At 41.8% G+C, this 19,753-nt stretch overlaps 1 protein-coding gene across 2 annotated transcripts in view; it reads right to left on the minus strand.

The window, feature by feature from the left end:
• ece2a (endothelin converting enzyme 2a) overlaps positions 1-19,753 on the minus strand; it is a 223,891-nt gene that overhangs the window by 102,932 nt on the left and 101,206 nt on the right. For both annotated transcript variants that reach the window (XM_036986429.1, XM_036986430.1), the window contains exon 3: positions 13,816-14,102. In XM_036986429.1, the coding sequence (XP_036842324.1) occupies positions 13,816-14,102 (287 nt within the window). The remainder of the gene's footprint in view (positions 1-13,815; positions 14,103-19,753) is intronic.

Here is a 19,753-nt window from a genome sequence, read left to right on the forward strand (position 1 = left end):
CAGTGATGGCAGATTATACAGTACAGTGATGGTAGATTATACAGTACAGTGATGGCAGATTATACAGTACAGTGATAGCAGATTATACAGTACAGTGATGGCAGATTATACAGTACAGTGATAGCAGATTATACAGTACAGTGATAGCAGATTATACAGTACATTGCAGGTGAAGTAATGTGCATCCAACTAGTGGTAGGGTCTCCCTCAGAGTGGTAAATATTTAATGAAGGTCCTGATTTTCACATGACGTCTGTTTGTACTACATGACTACATAGCTTACTTGCTACGTAACACATAGGGCAGATAAAGGATTTACGGAGAGCGAGGGAGAGAGAGAACGAGAAAGAGAGAGGGAGAGAGAGAACGAGAGAGAAAGAGAGAGGGAAAGAGAGAAAGGGAATGAGAGAGAGAGAACAAGAGAGAAATAGAAGAGAATGAAAGAACGAGAGGGAGAGACAACAAGAGAGATTGAATGAGAAAGAGAACTAGAGATAATGAGAGAACGAATGATAGAGAACAAGAGAGAATGAGAGAGCAAGCGAGAGAACGAGAGAGAGAGCAAGCAAGAGAACGAGTGAGAATGAGAGAGAGCGAGTGAGAGAGAATGAGAGAGAGAGAATGAGAGAGAGAATGAGAGAGAGAGAATGAGAGAGAGAGAATGAGAGAGAGAATGAGAGAGAGAGAGAGAGAGAGAGAGAGAGAGAGAGAGGGAGAGAGAGAGAAAGAGAATGAGAGAGAGTGAATGAGAGAGATAACTAGGGAATGAGAGAGAGGGACAATGAGAGAGACAGACAATGAGAGAGAGAGACAATGAGAGAGAGAGGACAAGAGTGAGAGCGACAGCGAGAGAAGAGTCCCCTAAGCAAGCTGGCCCTGGGGCTCTGTTCACAAACACAAACACAAACACACCCCACAGAGCCCCAGGACAGCAGCACAATTAGACCCAACCAAATCATGAAAAAACAAAAATATAATTACTTGGCACATTGGAAAGAATTAACAAAAAAACAGAGCAAACTAGAATACTATTTGGCCCTAAACAGAGAGTACACAGTGGCAGAATACCTGACCACTGTGACTGACCCTAAACAGAGAGTACACAGTGGCAGAATACCTGACCACTGTGACTGACCCAAACTTAAGGAAAGCTTTGACTATGTACAGACTCAGTGAGCATAGCCTTGCTATTGAGAAAGGTCGCCGTAGGCAGACATGGCTCTCAAGAGAAGACAGGCTATGTGCACACTGCCCACAAAATGAGGTGGAAACTGAGCTGCACTTCCTAACCTCCTGCCAAATGTATGACCATATTAGAGATACATATTTCCCTCAGATTACACAAACCCACAAAGAATTCGATAACAAATCCCATATCTATAGGGTGAAATACCACAGCGTGTCATCACAGCAGCAAGAAGTGTGGCCTTTTGCCACAATGAAAGGGCAACATGTGAAGAACAAAAACAATTGTAAATACAACCCATATTTATGTAGATTTTTTTTGGTGTGGACACAGAGTGCAAAGACAAAGTGAATTACTCCAATCCGCTTAATCACTGGCAGAGGGGGCTGGTGTGTGAAACTAATTTAAAGATGGTTTAGAGTGTGTGTGTGTGTGTGTGTGTGTTAGAGACAGCTGATACTCTATAGGTCAATCCCTCAATGGTTCACTGGTTCAGTATGACATCACCACGTCAGACTCTCCAAAGGGGAGGGGAGAGATCATGTGACACTATGAGGTAATAATCCCATAGAGTCAGTTGTCCTCTTCTCCCTCCCAGCATCTAATTCTCATCGACTATTCTCCTTCATTCTGCCTATGACTCCTCCTCCCCGTTCAATGATCAGATATGTTGCAACACTTGATTTGACATTTTAAACCCAAACTAAAGACAGTCTGTCCTCACTATTCTGTTGCACTTTTAAGTGGACTTAAGACACGGTCCCTGCCGTGGCACACCTTAAAGTGGACTAAAGGTTAGCCATGAAAAGTGTTAGTCATAGCGGATATCCCACCAAAGGGTTGCCATAGCAACAGAGAGTGATTCATAGAGCATGTCAGGCGTTCACACCTCAGCACGCCACTGCCTCTCTCTGCTCTGAGTGAGTGAGTGAGTGAGTGAGTGAGTGAGTGAGTGAGTGAGTGAGTGAGTGTAAGAGTGTGAGATAGAGTGAGAGAGAGAAAAAGTGTGAGAGTGAGAGACAGTGATATACTGTAGAAGTGAAAAAGTGTTGCATCATGCATATGTGAGTGTGTGTATATGTGAGTGTGCATATGTGTGTGTGTGTGTGTGTGTGTGTGTGTGTGTGTGTGTGTGTGTGTGTGTGTGTGTGTGTGTGTGTGTGTGTGTGTGTGTACATTGAGTGTGTAGACATTGTGTACTCAACTAATACGTTTTGGTGAATTCTCTCTTCTGTGTTACTACAGTCTACTGTTTAACTCTCTCCTGTGTTACTACAGTCTACGGTTTAACTCTCTCCTGTGTTACTACAGTCTACTGTATAACTCTCTGCTGTATTGCTACAGTCTACTGTTTAACTCTCTCCTGTGTTACTACAGTCTACTGTTTAACTCTCTCCTGTGTTACTACAGTCTACTGTTTAACTCTCTCCTGTGTTACTACAGTCTACTGTATAACTCTCTCCTGTGTTGCTACAGTCTACTGTATAACTCTCTCCTGTGTTACTACAGTCTACTGTTTAACTCTCTGCTGTGTTGCTACAGTCTACTGTTTAACTCTCTCCTGTGTTACTACAGTCTACTGTATAACTCTCTCCTGTGTTACTACAGTCTACTGTTTAAATGTCTCCTGTGTTACTACAGTCTACTGTTTAAATGTCTCCTGTGTTACTACAGTCTACTGTTTAACTCTCTCCTGTGTTACTACAGTCTACTGTTTAACTCTCTGCTGTGTTGCTACAGTCTACTGTTTAACTCTGCTGTGTTGCTACAGTCTACTGTTTAAATGTCTCCTGTGTTACTACAGTCTACTGTTTAACTCTCTGCTGTGTTGCTACAGTCTACTGTTTAACTCTCTGCTGTGTTACTACAGTCTACTGTTTAACTCTCTGCTGTGTTGCTACAGTCTACTGTTTAACTCTCTCCTGTGTTACTACAGTCTACTGTATAACTCTCTCCTGTGTTGCTACAGTCTACTGTTTAACTCTCTGCTGTGTTACTACAGTCTACTGTTTAACTCTCTGCTGTGTTGCTACAGTCTACTGTTTAACTCTCTGCTGTGTTGCTACAGTCTACTGTTTAACTCTCTCCTGTGTTACTACAGTCTACTGTTTAACTCTCTCCTGTGTTACTACAGTCTACTGTTTAAATGTATCCTGTGTTACTACAGTCTACTGTTTAAATGTCTCCTGTGTTACTACAGTCTACTGTATAACTCTCTCCTGTGTTACTACAGTCTACTGTTTAAATGTCTCCTGTGTTACTACAGTCTACTGTTTAAATGTCTCCTGTGTTACTACAGTCTACTGTTTAACTCTCTCTTGTGTTACTACAGTCTACTGTTTAACTCTCTGCTGTGTTGCTACAGTCTACTGTATAACTCTCTCCTGTGTTACTACAGTCTACTGTTTAACTCTCTCCTGTGTTACTACAGTCTACTGTATAACTCTCTCCTGTGTTGGTACAGTCTACTGTTTAACTCTCTGCTGTGTTACTACAGTCTACTGTTTAACTCTCTGCTGTGTTACTACAGTCTACTGTTTAACTCTCTCCTGTGTTACTACAGTCTACTGTATAACTCTCTCCTGTGTTGCTACAGTCTACTGTTTAACTCTCTGCTGTGTTACTACAGTCTACTGTTTAACTCTCTGCTGTGTTGCTACAGTCTACTGTTTAACTCTCTGCTGTGTTGCTACAGTCTACTGTTTAACTCTCTCCTGTGTTACTACAGTCTACTGTTTAACTCTCTCCTGTGTTACTACAGTCTACTGTATAACTCTCTCCTGTGTTACTACAGTCTACTGTTTAAATGTCTCCTGTGTTACTACAGTTTACTGTTTAAATGTCTCCTGTGTTACTACAGTCTACTGTATAACTCTCTCCTGTGTTACTACAGTCTACTGTTTAAATGTCTCCTGTGTTACTACAGTCTACTGTTTAACTCTCTCCTGTGTTACTAGAGTCTACTGTTTAACTCTCTGCTGTGTTGCTACAGTCTACTGTATAACTCTCTCCTGTGTTACTACAGTCTACTGTTTAACTCTCTCCTGTGTTACTACAGTCTACTGTATAACTCTCTCCTGTGTTACTACAGTCTACTGTTTAAATGTCTCCTGTGTTACTACAGTCTACTGTTTAAATGTCTCCTGTGTTACTACAGTCTACTGTATAACTCTCTCCTGTGTTACTACAGTCTACTGTTTAAATGTCTCATGTGTTACTACAGTCTACTGTTTAAATGTCTCCTGTGTTACTACAGTCTACTGTTTAAATGTCTCCTGTGTTACTACAGTCTACAGTTTAAATGTCTCCTGTGTTACTACGGTCTACTGTTTAAATGTATCCTGTGTTACTACAGTCTACTGTTTAACTCTCTCCTGTGTTACTACAGTCTACTGTTTAACTCTCTCCTGTGTTACTACAGTCTACTGTTTAACTCTCTCTCCTGTGTTACTACAGTCTACTGTTTAAATGTCTCCTGTGTTACTACAGTCTACTGTTTAAATGTCTCCTGTGTTACTACAGTCTACAGTTTAAATGTCTCCTGTGTTACTACAGTCTACTGTTTAAATGTATCCTGTGTTACTACAGTCTACTGTTTAACTCTCTCCTGTGTTACTACAGTCTACTGTTTAAATGTCTCCTGTGTTACTACAGTCTACTGTTTAAATGTCTCCTGTGTTACTACAGTCTACTGTTTAAATGTCTCCTGTGTTACTACAGTCTACTGTTTAAATGTCTCCTGTGTTACTACAGTCTACTGTTTAACTCTCTCCTGTGTTACTACAGTCTACTGTTTAACTCTCTCCTGTGTTACTACAGTCTACTGTATAACTCTCTCCTGTGTTACTACAGTCTACTGTTTAAATGTCTCCTGTATTACTACAGTCTACTGTTTAAAATGTCTCCTGTGTTACTACAGTCTACTGTTTAAATGTCTCCTGTGTTACTACAGTCTACTGTTTAACTCTCTCCTGTGTTGCTACAGTCTACTGTTTAAATGTCTCCTGTGTTACTACAGTCTACTGTTTAAATGTCTCCTGTGTTACTACAGTCTACTGTATAACTCTCTCCTGTGTTACTACAGTCTACTGTTTAAATGTCTCCTGTGTTACTACAGTCTACTGTATAACTCTCTCCTGTGTTACTACAGTCTACTGTTTAACTCTCTGCTGTGTTGCTACAGTCTACTGTTTAACTCTCTCCTGTGTTACTACAGTCTACTGTATAACTCTCTCCTGTGTTACTACAGTCTACTGTATAACTCTCTCCTGTGTTACTACAGTCTACTGTATAACTCTCTCCTGTGTTACTACAGTCTACTGTATAACTCTCTCCTGTGTTACTACAGTCTACTGTTTAACTCTCTGCTGTGTTACTACAGTCTACTGTATAACTCTCTCCTGTGTTACTACAGTCTACTGTTTAACTCTCTGCTGTGTTGCTACAGTCTACTGTTTAACTCTCTCCTGTGTTACTACAGTCTACTGTATAACTCTCTCCTGTGTTACTACAGTCTACTGTTTAAATGTCTCCTGTGTTACTACAGTCTACTGTTTAAATGTCTCCTGTGTTACTACAGTCTACTGTATAACTCTCTCCTGTGTTACTACAGTCTACTGTTTAAATGTCTCCTGTGTTACTACAGTCTACTGTTTAAAATGTCTCCTGTGTTACTACAGTCTACTGTTTAAATGTCTCCTGTGTTACTACAGTCTACTGTATAACTCTCTCCTGTGTTACTACAGTCTACTGTTTAAATGTCTCCTGTGTTACTACAGTCTACTGTTTAAAATGTCTCCTGTGTTACTACAGTCTACTGTTTAAATGTCTCCTGTGTTACTACAGTCTACTGTTTAAAATGTCTCCTGTGTTACTACAGTCTACTGTTTAAATGTCTCCTGTGTTACTACAGTCTACTGTTTAAATGTCTCCTGTGTTACTACAGTCTACTGTTTAAATGTCTCCTGTGTTACTACAGTCTACTGTTTAAATGTCTCCTGTGTTACTACAGTCTACTGTTTAAATGTCTCCTGTGTTACTACAGTCTACTGTTTAAATGTCTCCTGTGTTACTACAGTCTACTGTTTAAATGTCTCCTGTGTTACTACAGTCTACTGTTTAAATGTCTCCTGTGTTACTACAGTCTACTGTTTAAATGTCTCCTGTGTTACTACAGTCTACTGTTTAAATGTCTCCTGTGTTACTACAGTCTACTGTTTAAATGTCTCCTGTGTTACTACAGTCTACTGTTTAAATGTCTCCTGTGTTACTACAGTCTACTGTTTAAATGTCTCCTGTGTTACTACAGTCTACTGTTTAAATGTCTCCTGTGTTACTACAGTCTACTGTTTAACTCTCTCCTGTGTTACTACAGTCTACTGTTTAAATGTCTCCTGTGTTACTACAGTCTACTGTTTAAATGTCTCCTGTGTTACTACAGTCTACTGTATAACTCTCTCCTGTGTTACTACAGTCTACTGTTTAAATGTCTCCTGTGTTACTACAGTCTACTGTTTAAATGTCTCCTGTGTTACTACAGTCTACTGTTTAACTCTCTCTTGTGTTACTACAGTCTACTGTTTAACTCTCTGCTGTGTTGCTACAGTCTACTGTATAACTCTCTCCTGTGTTACTACAGTCTACTGTTTAACTCTCTCCTGTGTTACTACAGTCTACTGTATAACTCTCTCCTGTGTTGGTACAGTCTACTGTTTAACTCTCTGCTGTGTTACTACAGTCTACTGTTTAACTCTCTGCTGTGTTACTACAGTCTACTGTTTAACTCTCTCCTGTGTTACTACAGTCTACTGTATAACTCTCTCCTGTGTTGCTACAGTCTACTGTTTAACTCTCTGCTGTGTTACTACAGTCTACTGTTTAACTCTCTGCTGTGTTGCTACAGTCTACTGTTTAACTCTCTGCTGTGTTGCTACAGTCTACTGTTTAACTCTCTCCTGTGTTACTACAGTCTACTGTTTAACTCTCTCCTGTGTTACTACAGTCTACTGTATAACTCTCTCCTGTGTTACTACAGTCTACTGTTTAAATGTCTCCTGTGTTACTACAGTTTACTGTTTAAATATCTCCTGTGTTACTACAGTCTACTGTATAACTCTCTCCTGTGTTACTACAGTCTACTGTTTAAATGTCTCCTGTGTTACTACAGTCTACTGTTTAACTATCTCCTGTGTTACTAGAGTCTACTGTTTAACTCTCTGCTGTGTTGCTACAGTCTACTGTATAACTCTCTCCTGTGTTACTACAGTCTACTGTTTAACTCTCTCCTGTGTTACTACAGTCTACTGTATAACTCTCTCCTGTGTTACTACAGTCTACTGTTTAAATGTCTCCTGTGTTACTACAGTCTACTGTTTAAATGTCTCCTGTGTTACTACAGTCTACTGTATAACTCTCTCCTGTGTTACTACAGTCTACTGTTTAAATGTCTCCTGTGTTACTACAGTCTACTGTTTAAATGTCTCCTGTGTTACTACAGTCTACTGTTTAAATGTCTCCTGTGTTACTACAGTCTACAGTTTAAATGTCTCCTGTGTTACTACGGTCTACTGTTTAAATGTATCCTGTGTTACTACAGTCTACTGTTTAACTCTCTCCTGTGTTACTAGAGTCTACTGTATAACTCTCTCCTGTGTTACTACAGTCTACTGTTTAACTCTCTCTCCTGTGTTACTACAGTCTACTGTTTAAATGTCTCCTGTGTTACTACAGTCTACTGTTTAACTCTCTCCTGTGTTACTACAGTCTACTGTATAACTCTCTCCTGTGTTACTACAGTCTACTGTTTAACTCTCTCTCCTGTGTTACTACAGTCTACTGTTTAAATGTCTCCTGTGTTACTACAGTCTACTGTTTAAATGTCTCCTGTGTTACTACAGTCTACTGTTTAAATGTCTCCTGTGTTACTACAGTCTACTGTTTAAATGTCTCCTGTGTTACTACAGTCTACTGTTTAAATGTCTCCTGTGTTACTACAGTCTACTGTTTAAATGTCTCCTGTGTTACTACAGTCTACTGTTTAACTCTCTCCTGTGTTACTACAGTCTACTGTTTAAATGTCTCCTGTGTTACTACAGTCTACTGTTCAAATGTCTCCTGTGTTACTACAGTCTACTGTTTAACTCTCTCTTGTGTTACTACAGTCTACTGTTTAACTCTCTGCTGTGTTGCTACAGTCTACTGTATAACTCTCTCCTGTGTTACTACAGTCTACTGTTTAACTCTCTCCTGTGTTACTACAGTCTACTGTATAACTCTCTCCTGTGTTGCTACAGTCTACTGTTTAACTCTCTGCTGTGTTACTACAGTCTACTGTTTAACTCTCTGCTGTGTTGCTACAGTCTACTGTTTAACTCTCTGCTGTGTTACTACAGTCTACTGTTTAACTCTCTGCTGTGTTACTACAGTCTACTGTTTAACTCTCTCCTGTGTTACTACAGTCTACTGTATAACTCTCTCCTGTGTTGCTACAGTCTACTGTTTAACTCTCGTCTGTGTTACTACAGTCTACTGTTTAACTCTCTGCTGTGTTGCTACAGTCTACTGTTTAACTCTCTGCTGTGTTGCTACAGTCTACTGTTTAACTCTCTCCTGTGTTACTACAGTCTACTGTTTAACTCTCTCCTGTGTTACTACAGTCTACTGTATAACTCTCTCCTGTGTTACTACAGTCTACTGTTTAAATGTCTCCTGTGTAACTACAGTTTACTGTTTAAATGTCTCCTGTGTTACTACAGTCTACTGTATAACTCTCTCCTGTGTTACTACAGTCTACTGTTTAAATGTCTCCTGTGTTACTACAGTCTACTGTTTAACTCTCTCCTGTGTTACTAGAGTCTACTGTTTAACTCTCTGCTGTGTTGCTACAGTCTACTGTATAACTCTCTCCTGTGTTACTACAGTCTACTGTTTAACTCTCTCCTGTGTTACTACAGTCTACTGTATAACTCTCTCCTGTGTTACTACAGTCTACTGTTTAAATGTCTCCTGTGTTACTACAGTCTACTGTTTAAATGTCTCCTGTGTTACTACAGTCTACTGTATAACTCTCTCCTGTGTTACTACAGTCTACTGTTTAAATGTCTCCTGTGTTACTACAGTCTACTGTTTAAATGTCTCCTGTGTTACTACAGTCTACTGTTTAAATGTCTCCTGTGTTACTACAGTCTACAGTTTAAATGTCTCCTGTGTTACTACGGTCTACTGTTTAAATGTATCCTGTGTTACTACAGTCTACTGTTTAACTCTCTCCTGTGTTACTAGAGTCTACTGTATAACTCTCTCCTGTGTTACTACAGTCTACTGTTTAACTCTCTCTCCTGTGTTACTACAGTCTACTGTTTAAATGTCTCCTGTGTTACTACAGTCTACTGTTTAACTCTCTCCTGTGTTACTACAGTCTACTGTATAACTCTCTCCTGTGTTACTACAGTCTACTGTTTAACTCTCTCTCCTGTGTTACTACAGTCTACTGTTTAAATGTCTCCTGTGTTACTACAGTCTACTGTTTAAATGTCTCCTGTGTTACTACAGTCTACAGTTTAAATGTCTCCTGTGTTACTACAGTCTACTGTTTAAATGTATCCTGTGTTACTACAGTCTACTGTTTAACTCTCTCCTGTGTTACTACAGTCTACTGTTTAAATGTCTCCTGTGTTACTACAGTCTACTGTTTAAATGTCTCCTGTGTTACTACAGTCTACTGTTTAAATGTCTCCTGTGTTACTACAGTCTACTGTTTAAATGTCTCCTGTGTTACTACAGTCTACTGTTTAACTCTCTCCTGTGTTACTACAGTCTACTGTTTAACTCTCTCCTGTGTTACTACAGTCTACTGTATAACTCTCTCCTGTGTTACTACAGTCTACTGTTTAAATGTCTCCTGTGTTACTACAGTCTACTGTTTAAAATGTCTCCTGTGTTACTACAGTCTACTGTTTAAATGTCTCCTGTGTTACTACAGTCTACTGTTTAACTCTCTCCTGTGTTGCTACAGTCTACTGTTTAAATGTCTCCTGTGTTACTACAGTCTACTGTTTAAATGTCTCCTGTGTTACTACAGTCTACTGTATAACTCTCTCCTGTGTTACTACAGTCTACTGTTTAAATGTCTCCTGTGTTACTACAGTCTACTGTATAACTCTCTCCTGTGTTACTACAGTCTACTGTTTAAATGTCTCCTGTGTTACTACAGTCTACTGTTTAACTCTGCTGTGTTGCTACAGTCTACTGTTTAAATGTCTCCTGTGTTACTACAGTCTACTGTTTAACTCTCTGCTGTGTTGCTACAGTCTACTGTTTAACTCTCTCCTGTGTTACTACAGTCTACTGTATAACTCTCTCCTGTGTTACTACAGTCTACTGTTTAACTCTCTGCTGTGTTGCTACAGTCTACTGTTTAACTCTCTCCTGTGTTACTACAGTCTACTGTATAACTCTCTCCTGTGTTACTACAGTCTACTGTATAACTCTCTCCTGTGTTACTACAGTCTACTGTATAACTCTCTCCTGTGTTACTACAGTCTACTGTATAACTCTCTCCTGTGTTACTACAGTCTACTGTTTAACTCTCTGCTGTGTTACTACAGTCTACTGTATAACTCTCTCCTGTGTTACTACAGTCTACTGTTTAACTCTCTGCTGTGTTGCTACAGTCTACTGTTTAACTCTCTCCTGTGTTACTACAGTCTACTGTATAACTCTCTCCTGTGTTACTACAGTCTACTGTTTAAATGTCTCCTGTGTTACTACAGTCTACTGTTTAAATGTCTCCTGTGTTACTACAGTCTACTGTATAACTCTCTCCTGTGTTACTACAGTCTACTGTTTAAATGTCTCCTGTGTTACTACAGTCTACTGTATAACTCTCTCCTGTGTTACTACAGTCTACTGTTTAAATGTCTCCTGTGTTACTACAGTCTACTGTTTAAAATGTCTCCTGTGTTACTACAGTCTACTGTTTAAATGTCTCCTGTGTTACTACAGTCTACTGTTTAAAATGTCTCCTGTGTTACTACAGTCTACTGTTTAAATGTCTCCTGTGTTACTACAGTCTACTGTTTAAATGTCTCCTGTGTTACTACAGTCTACTGTTTAAATGTCTCCTGTGTTACTACAGTCTACTGTTTAAATGTCTCCTGTGTTACTACAGTCTACTGTTTAAATGTCTCCTGTGTTACTACAGTCTACTGTTTAAATGTCTCCTGTGTTACTACAGTCTACTGTTTAAATGTCTCCTGTGTTACTACAGTCTACTGTTTAAATGTCTCCTGTGTTACTACAGTCTACTGTTTAAATGTCTCCTGTGTTACTACAGTCTACTGTTTAAATGTCTCCTGTGTTACTACAGTCTACTGTTTAAATGTCTCCTGTGTTACTACAGTCTACTGTTTAAATGTCTCCTGTGTTACTACAGTCTACTGTTTAACTCTCTCCTGTGTTACTACAGTCTACTGTTTAAATGTCTCCTGTGTTACTACAGTCTACTGTTTAAATGTCTCCTGTGTTACTACAGTCTACTGTTTAAATGTCTCCTGTGTTACTACAGTCTACTCTGTTTTGCCCGCCCTCTGCTGACGCCATTTTATGAGTTTTCCTATTTTTTCAACCACTTGCTTTAATATTCTTTTTGCTTTTATGATGAAACATTCACATAACAGACTCCCCCTCCTTCCCTCTCTACCTCCTTCCCTCCCTCGCTACCTCCCTCGTTCGCTACCTTCCTCCCTCCCTCACTCTCTACCTCCTTCCCTCCCTCCCTCACTACCTCCTTCCCTCGTTCGCTACCTTCCTCCCTCCCTCACTCTCTACCTCCTTCCCTCGCTACCTCCCTCCCTCCTTCCCTCCCTCGCTACCTTTCTCCCTCCCTCACTCTCTACCTCCTTCCCTCCCTCACTACCTCCCTCCCTCGTTCGCTACCTTCCTCCCTCCCTCACTCTCTACCTCCCTATCACACTGGCGCACTGCTCATTAGCTTTCTGTCAGTTTTGGTTTCTGTCTCCCACTCGCTCTCTTTCTCACTCGTTCTCTCTCGTTCTCTCCCTTTCTCGCTCTTTCTCTCTGTCTGCATCCTCCTCTGTCACATAGTTTCACTCTTCCAATTCTGGTACCTGTCTCCCCTATTTGACAATGTCCACCTCTCTCCCTAAATCTTTCACTCCCTCCCTTTCTCTCGCATCCCCTCCCCCCGCCCTTCCTCTTTTTGAGAGGGGTGTTTGTGTTCCACTATGATCAAAGAAGATTATATACAGCCACCCAAACATACTCCCACCTACATGTATATATACAATAAAACACACACACACACAGCACGCACGCACGCACACACTCATTACCAAGCTCTCATAAGCACACACACACACACATTTGGGTTGAATCCTGACAGATGTGCTTCTGCAGAGGGATGGGAGATGTAGTGGGGTGAAGAAAAACAAAACAGGAAGAGACAAACAGGAAGAGACAGACCGGAAGAGACAAACAGAAAGAGACAGACTGGAAGAGACAGACCGGAAGAGACAGACCGGAAGAGACAGACGGGAAGAGACAGACGGGAAGAGACAAGACAGGAAGAGACAGCCCGGAAGAGGCAAACAAGAAGAGACAGACAGGAAGAGGCAAACAGGAAGAGACAGACGGGAAGAGACAAACAGGAAGAGACAGACGGGAAGAGACAGACAGGAAGAGACAGACCGGAAGAGACAGACCGGAAGAGATAGACCGGAAGACAGACCGGAAGAGACAAACAGGAAGAGACAAACAGGAAGAGACAGCCCGGAAGAGACAAACAGGAAGAGACGGACCAGAAGAGACAAACAGGAAGAGACCAACAGGAAGAGACAAACCGGAACAGACAGACAGGAAGAGGAAGAGACAGACAGGAGGAAACAGACATGAAGAGACAGACAGGAAGAGACAGACAGGAAGAGACAGACAGGAGGAGACAGACATAAGGAGACAGACTGAGAGGAGGTGAGAGGAGGTGAGAGAGGAGATGAGAGAGAGTGAGAGAGCAGGTGAGGGAGGAGGTGATGGAGGAGGTGAGAGACAGAGTGAGAGAGGAGGTGAGGGAGGAGGTGAGAGAGCGTGAGAGCAGGTGAGGGAGGAGGTGAGAGAGGAGGTGAGGGTGGTAGAGAGAGGAGGAATTAAATGGTGTAGTGAGGGAGGGCGGTGAGAGACAGAGTGAGAGAGGAGGTGAGGGTGGTAGAGAGAGGAGGAATGAAATAGTGGAGTGAGGGAGGGCGGTGAGAGACAGAGTGAGAGAGTGAGAGAGGAGGTGAGGGAGGAGGTGAGAGACAGAGTGACAGAGGAGGTACGGGTGGTAGAGAGAGGAGGAATGAAATAGTGGAGTGAGGGAGAGAGGTAAGAAAGGGAGTGGAAGAGACTGCAGCATTATAACATAGGCAGTTGGAAACAGGCCCTGTGACTGAGTTCAGATGGAGTTTTTCTAAAAGAGGAGAGAGAGACCATCTTCCCATCTGTCCACCAGTCCTCTGTTTCATCCTCCTTTAATTCGCCTGCTGTCTGAACAGACAGGCCAATCATTCAGGTCTCTGCTAAAAACAAACAAGAGTGTGTGTCTGTGTGTGCACGTGCACGTGTATACTGCTTCTTACCTCCCTGAGTACCTGGTCAATGAGACAGGCAGTCTCCGAGGACACCTTCCAGGGGTCCTTCTCTTCCACCAGCATGGCGTCCAGTGTGCCCTTCTCCAGGACCACGTCGTATGAGGCGTCCATGAAGGAAAGCTGCCGCGCGTCCATCTGGTGCCAGGTCATGCCCGGGCATGTGGCATCATGCCTGGCAGTCATGGTGTCGATGCACACAGAGGAGTAGTCTATGTTGGTGATGGAGTGGTAGCCAGCATCGTACATGTCACTGCTCATAGAGCTGTTACCACAACCTAGGAGAGGAGAGAATCGTCAATTTCCTGATCAGTAAAGCCTAATCAACGCAACGCCATGGAAACGTGAGCAGTCATAAACCACACCGTCATGTTGGCCTGAAGACAAGAGGGAAGTATTTATCAATGACATCACCATAAATTGATTAGAAACATGCGTGTCCTTCACTAGCTCTATGTCTGACAACACAACAGGAAGTAGTGGGGGTAGTGTTCTTCACTAGCTCTGTCTGACAACACAACAGGAAGTAGTGGGGGTAGTGTTCTTCACTAGCTCTGTCTGACAACACAACAGGAAGTAGTGGGGGTAGTGTTCTTCACTAGCTCTATGTCTGACAACACAACAGGAAGTAGTGGGGGTAGTGTTCTTCACTAGCTCTATGTCTGACAACACAACAGGAAGTAGTGGGGGTAGTGTTCTTCACTAGCTCTGTCTGACAACAACAGGAAATAGTGGGGGTAGTGTTCTTCACTAGCTCTATGTCTGACAACACAACAGGAAGTAGTGGGGGTAGTGTTCTTCACTAGCTCTGTCTGACAACACAACAGGAAGTAGTGGGGGTAGTGTTCTTCACTAGCTCTATGTCTGACAACACAACAGGAAGTAGTGGGGGTAGTGTTCTTCACTAGCTCTATGTCTGACAACACAACAGGAAGTAGTGGGGGTAGTGTTCTTCACTAGCTCTGTCTGACAACACAACAGGAAGTAGTGGGGGTAGTGTTCTTCACTAGCTCTATGTCTGACAACACAACAGGAAGTAGTGGGGTAGTGTTCTTCACTAGCTCTATGTCTGACAACACAACAGGAAGTAGTGGGGGTAGTGTTTTTCACTAGCTCTATGTCTGACAACACAACAGGAAGTAGTGGGGGTAGCGTCCTTCACTAGCTCTGTCTGACAACACAACAGGAAGTAGTGGGGGTAGTGTTCTTCACTAGCTATGTCTGACAACACAACAGGAAGTAGTGGGGGTAGTGTTCTTCACTAGCTCTATGTCAGACAGTAATTAAACACACACACACCTAAAGTTCTTTAAATAATCATTGAAACACACTTTAGCCAAAAAGTTGTCTCACACACACACGTTTGCCTGCACCATACTGATGCAGCATGATTGATGGCTTCATTACAGGCAGGGGAGGCCTCCCCGTGACGGATCATCTAAACATCTAGGCCTCGTTTCCCAGCTGTGATGTAACTTAAAGGGATCATCTAAACATCTAGGCCTAGTTTCCCAGCTGTGATGTAACTTAAAGGGATCATCTAAACATCTAGGCCTCGTTTCCCAGCTGTGATGTAACTTAAAGGGGTACTTCAGGATTTTGGCAATGAGGCCCTTTTATCTTCCTCCCCAGAGTCAGATGAACTTGTGGATACCATTTGTCTCTGTGTCCAGTATGAAGGTACTTTTGCAAGCAGCTTCCTTCAAACAGCACACAGCAGTACAGTATCCACGAGTTCACCTGACTGGGGAGGTAGACACAGGGCCTGAAGTATCTTTTCAGCATTATGATGATCATACTAGATGTATCATTACTTACCAGACAAGCAGGTAGAGAGAAAGTTCACGCTGCGTCGTTAGATAATGTGTCAACACGGATAGGATAGAAAGAGAAGCAGTGCTGTTCTCGGATCAGCCTTCTCCACTCAAATCGTACCTTAACATTCAAATGATTCTGAAATACTGACGACGGATCAGCTCCTAGAGAGATATTACCACTTATGGCTGCAAATAGGCTTTAGAGGTGGCTTATTGTGCTTAACCAATAATAATGCACTAAATCACATACTGGGCACATCATTGGTCACATCTTGTCACACATCATGAACCACATTGAGGCAAAAAATGACAGACAGTAGCCTGGTCGCAAAATATAACTCAATTGATTGAACATGAAATTGATTTCAATATGATTGTAAAAGCCTATATGGGTCCATATAGCCTATGCATCTTTTAATGCAGTCATCTCAGTTCTCATTTAAAGCATCATTTTCTTGCAAATACTTGACTTTGTAGTCAACTTCGTTCTGAAGTTATCGTCAGTCACAGTAAGACAGATGACCTAAACATTTTGATTCTATGTTAAGAGGAGATATGTGATTCCAATGAAGGCTCAGGGACCTCGGCTACTAAAGATACATTGTAAGAAAACTAGCGACGATCTGAACGCTACGAATGCTCTGGGAACGAGGCCCTGTTTATCAATTAAGCTAGGCCTCCCCTCCTGGGGCAATGGAGGTTGGTGGGGTAGACAGTGAAAGAGAGAGACAAAGTGTCTGTGTGAGAGGGAGAAAGAGAGAGAGAGCAAGAGGTTGTGTGACAGAGAGGTAAACAGAGAGGTAAACAGAGGGGTAAACAGAGAGGTAAAAAGAGGGGTAAACAGAGAGGTAAACAGAGAGGTAAACAGAGGGGTAAACAGAGAGGTAAACAGAGGGGTAAACAGAGAGGTAAACAGGGGGTAAACAGAGAGGTAAACAGAGGTAAAACAGAGAGGTAAACAGAGAGGTAAACAGAGAGGTAAACAGAGGGGTAAACAGAGGGGTAAACAGGGGGTAAACAGAGAGGTAAACAGAGGTAAAACAGAGAGGTAAACAGAGAGGTAAAACAGAGGTAAACAGAGAGGTAAACAGGGGGTAAACAGAGAGGTAAAAAGAGGGGTAAACAGAGAGGTAAACAGAGAGGTAAACAGAGGGGTAAACAGAGAGGTAAACAGGGGGTAAACAGAGAGGTAAAAAGAGGGGTAAACAGAGAGGTAAACAGAGGGGTAAACAGAGAGGTAAACAGGGGGTAAACAGAGAGGTAAACAGAGGTAAAACAGAGGTAAACAGAGAGGTAAAACAGAGGTAAACATAGAGGTAAACAGAGAGGTAAAACAGAGGTAAACAGAAGGTTTACAGAGAGGTAAACAGAGTTAAACAGAAAGTAAACAGAGGGTAAACAGAGAGGTAAAACAGAGGTAAACAGAGAGGTAAACGGAGAGGTAAAACAGAGGTAAACAGAGAGGTAAACAGAAACAAGCAGGTAGAAAGTAAACAGAGGGTAAACAGAAAGTAAACAGAGGGTAAACAGAGAGGTAAACAGAGGGGTAAACAGAGGGGTAAACAGAGAGGTAAACGGAGGTAAACGGAGGGTAAACAGAGGGGTAAACAGAGAGGTAAACAGAGAGGTAAACAGAGGGGTAAACAAAGACGTAAAACAGAGGTAAACAGAGAGGTAAAACAGAAACAAGCAGGTAGAAAGTAAACCGAGGGTAAACAGAAAGTAAACAGAGGGTAAACAGAGGGGTAAACAGAGGGGTAAACAGAGAGGTAAACAGAGAGGTAAACAGAGAGGTAAACAGAGAGGTAAACAGAGAGGTAAACAGAGGGGTAAACAGAGAGGTAAACAGAGAGGTAAACAGAGAGGTAAACAGAGGGGTAAACAGAGAGTTAAACAGAGAGGTAAACAGAGGGGTAAACAGAGGGGTAAACAGAGGGTAAACAGAGAGGTAAACATAGAGGTAAACAGAGAGGTAAACAGAGAGGTAAACAGAGAGGTAAAGAGGAATGGGAATGGAAGACCAGGCTGACTGCAGTGAGCTGAACAAAGTCTACCAGCAGTGATTAGTGAACACCAGGGGGTTGGCTGGTCTGCTGCTTTGCTGGCTCTGTAGGCTGTACAGCTACAGCTTCTCTCCTCTGACTGACTGACCCTGCTCTGTAGCCTGTACAGCTACAGCTCCTCTCCTCTGACTGACTGACCCTGCTCTGTAGCCTGTACAGCTACAGCTTCTCTCCTCTGACTGACTGACCCTGCTCTGTAGCCTGTACAGCTACAGCTTCTCTCCTCTGACTGACTGACCCTGCTCTGTAGGCTGTACAGCTACAGCTTCTCTCTTCTGACTGACTGACCCTGCTCTGTAGGCTGTACAGCTACAGCTTCTTTCTTCTGACTGACTGACCCTGCTCTGTAGCCTGTACAGCTACAGCTTCTCTCTTCTGACTGACTGACCCTGCTCTGTAGTCTGTACAGCTACAGCTTCTCTCCTCTGACTGACTGACCCTGCTCTGTAGTCTGTACAGCTACAGCTTCTCTCCTCTGACTGACTGACCCTGCTCTGTAGTCTGTACAGCTACAGCTTCTCTCTTCTGACTGACTGACCCTGCTCTGTAGAAGTTTACATACACTGAATTAGTATTTGGTAGCATTGCCTTACAATTGTTTGGGGGGCAGTATTTTCACATCCTGATTAAAAGAGTGCCCAGAGTAAACTACCTGCTACTCAGGCCCATAAGCTATGATATGCATATTAGTAGTGGATTTGGATAGAAAACACTCTGAAGTGTCTAAAATTGCTGGAATGATGTCTGTGTGTATAACAGAACTCATATGGCAGGCGAAAACCTGAGAAAAATCCAACCAGGAAGTGGGAAATCTGAGGTTTGTAGTTTTTCAAGAGATTGCCTATCCTATATCCAGTGTAAATAGGGTCAGATTGCACTTCCTAAGGTTTCCACTAGATGTCAACAGTCTTTAGAAAGTTGTTTCAGGCTTCTATTGTGAAAGGGGAGAGAATAAGACCACTCAGAGTAAGTGGCTCAGCTGAAAGACATGAGTTGTTTATCGCGCGAGCTCCGTTCCCTTTCCTTTCTAATGACAAAGGAATTGTCTGGTTGGAATATTATTGAAGATGTTTGATAAAAACATCCCAAAAATTGATTATATACATTGTTTGACATGTTTCTACGAACTTTATTAGACTTTTTGTCTGGACTTAGTGCCCACGCTTTGTGCATTTGGATTAGTGAACTAAACACGCAAACAAAGAGGAGGTATTTGGACATAAAGATGTACTTTATCGAAACAATGGGATGAGATGGGTCATGATTATTATAATGTTTGAGGATGTGGCGGGTCATGATTATTATAATGTTTGAGGATGAGACGGGTCATGATTATTATAATGTTTGAGGATGAGACGGGTCATGATTATTATAATGTTTGAGGATGAGACGGGTCATGATTATTATAATGTTTGAGGATGAGACGGGTCATGATTATTATAATGTTTGAGGATGAGACGGGTCATGATTATTATAATGTTTGAGGATGAGACGGGTCATGATTATTATAATGTTTGATGAGACGGGTCATGATTATTATAATGTTTGATGAGACGGGTCATGATTATTATAATGTTTGATGATGAGACGGGTCATGATTATTATAATGTTTGATGAGACGGGTCATGATTATTATAATGTTTGATGAGACGGGTCATGATTATTATAATGTTTGAGGATGTGGCGGGTCATGATTATTATAATGTTTGATGATGGGGCGGGTCATGATTATTATAATGTTTGATGATGGGGCGGGTCATGATTATTATAATGTTTGATGATGGGGCGGGTCATGATTATTATAATGTTTGATGATGGGGCGGGTCATGATTATTATAATGTTTGATGATGAGACGGGTCATGATTATTATAATGTTTGAGGATGAGACGGGTCATGATTATTATAATGTTTGAGGATGAGACGGGTCATGATTATTATAATGTTTGATGATGTGGCGGGTCATGATTATTATAATGTTTGAGGATGAGACGGGTCATGATTATTATAATGTTTGATGATGAGACGGGTCATGATTATTATAATGTTTG

This window comes from Oncorhynchus mykiss, chromosome 8 (assembly GCF_013265735.2).
Source record: "Oncorhynchus mykiss isolate Arlee chromosome 8, USDA_OmykA_1.1, whole genome shotgun sequence".
Lineage (NCBI taxonomy): Eukaryota > Metazoa > Chordata > Actinopteri > Salmoniformes > Salmonidae > Oncorhynchus > Oncorhynchus mykiss.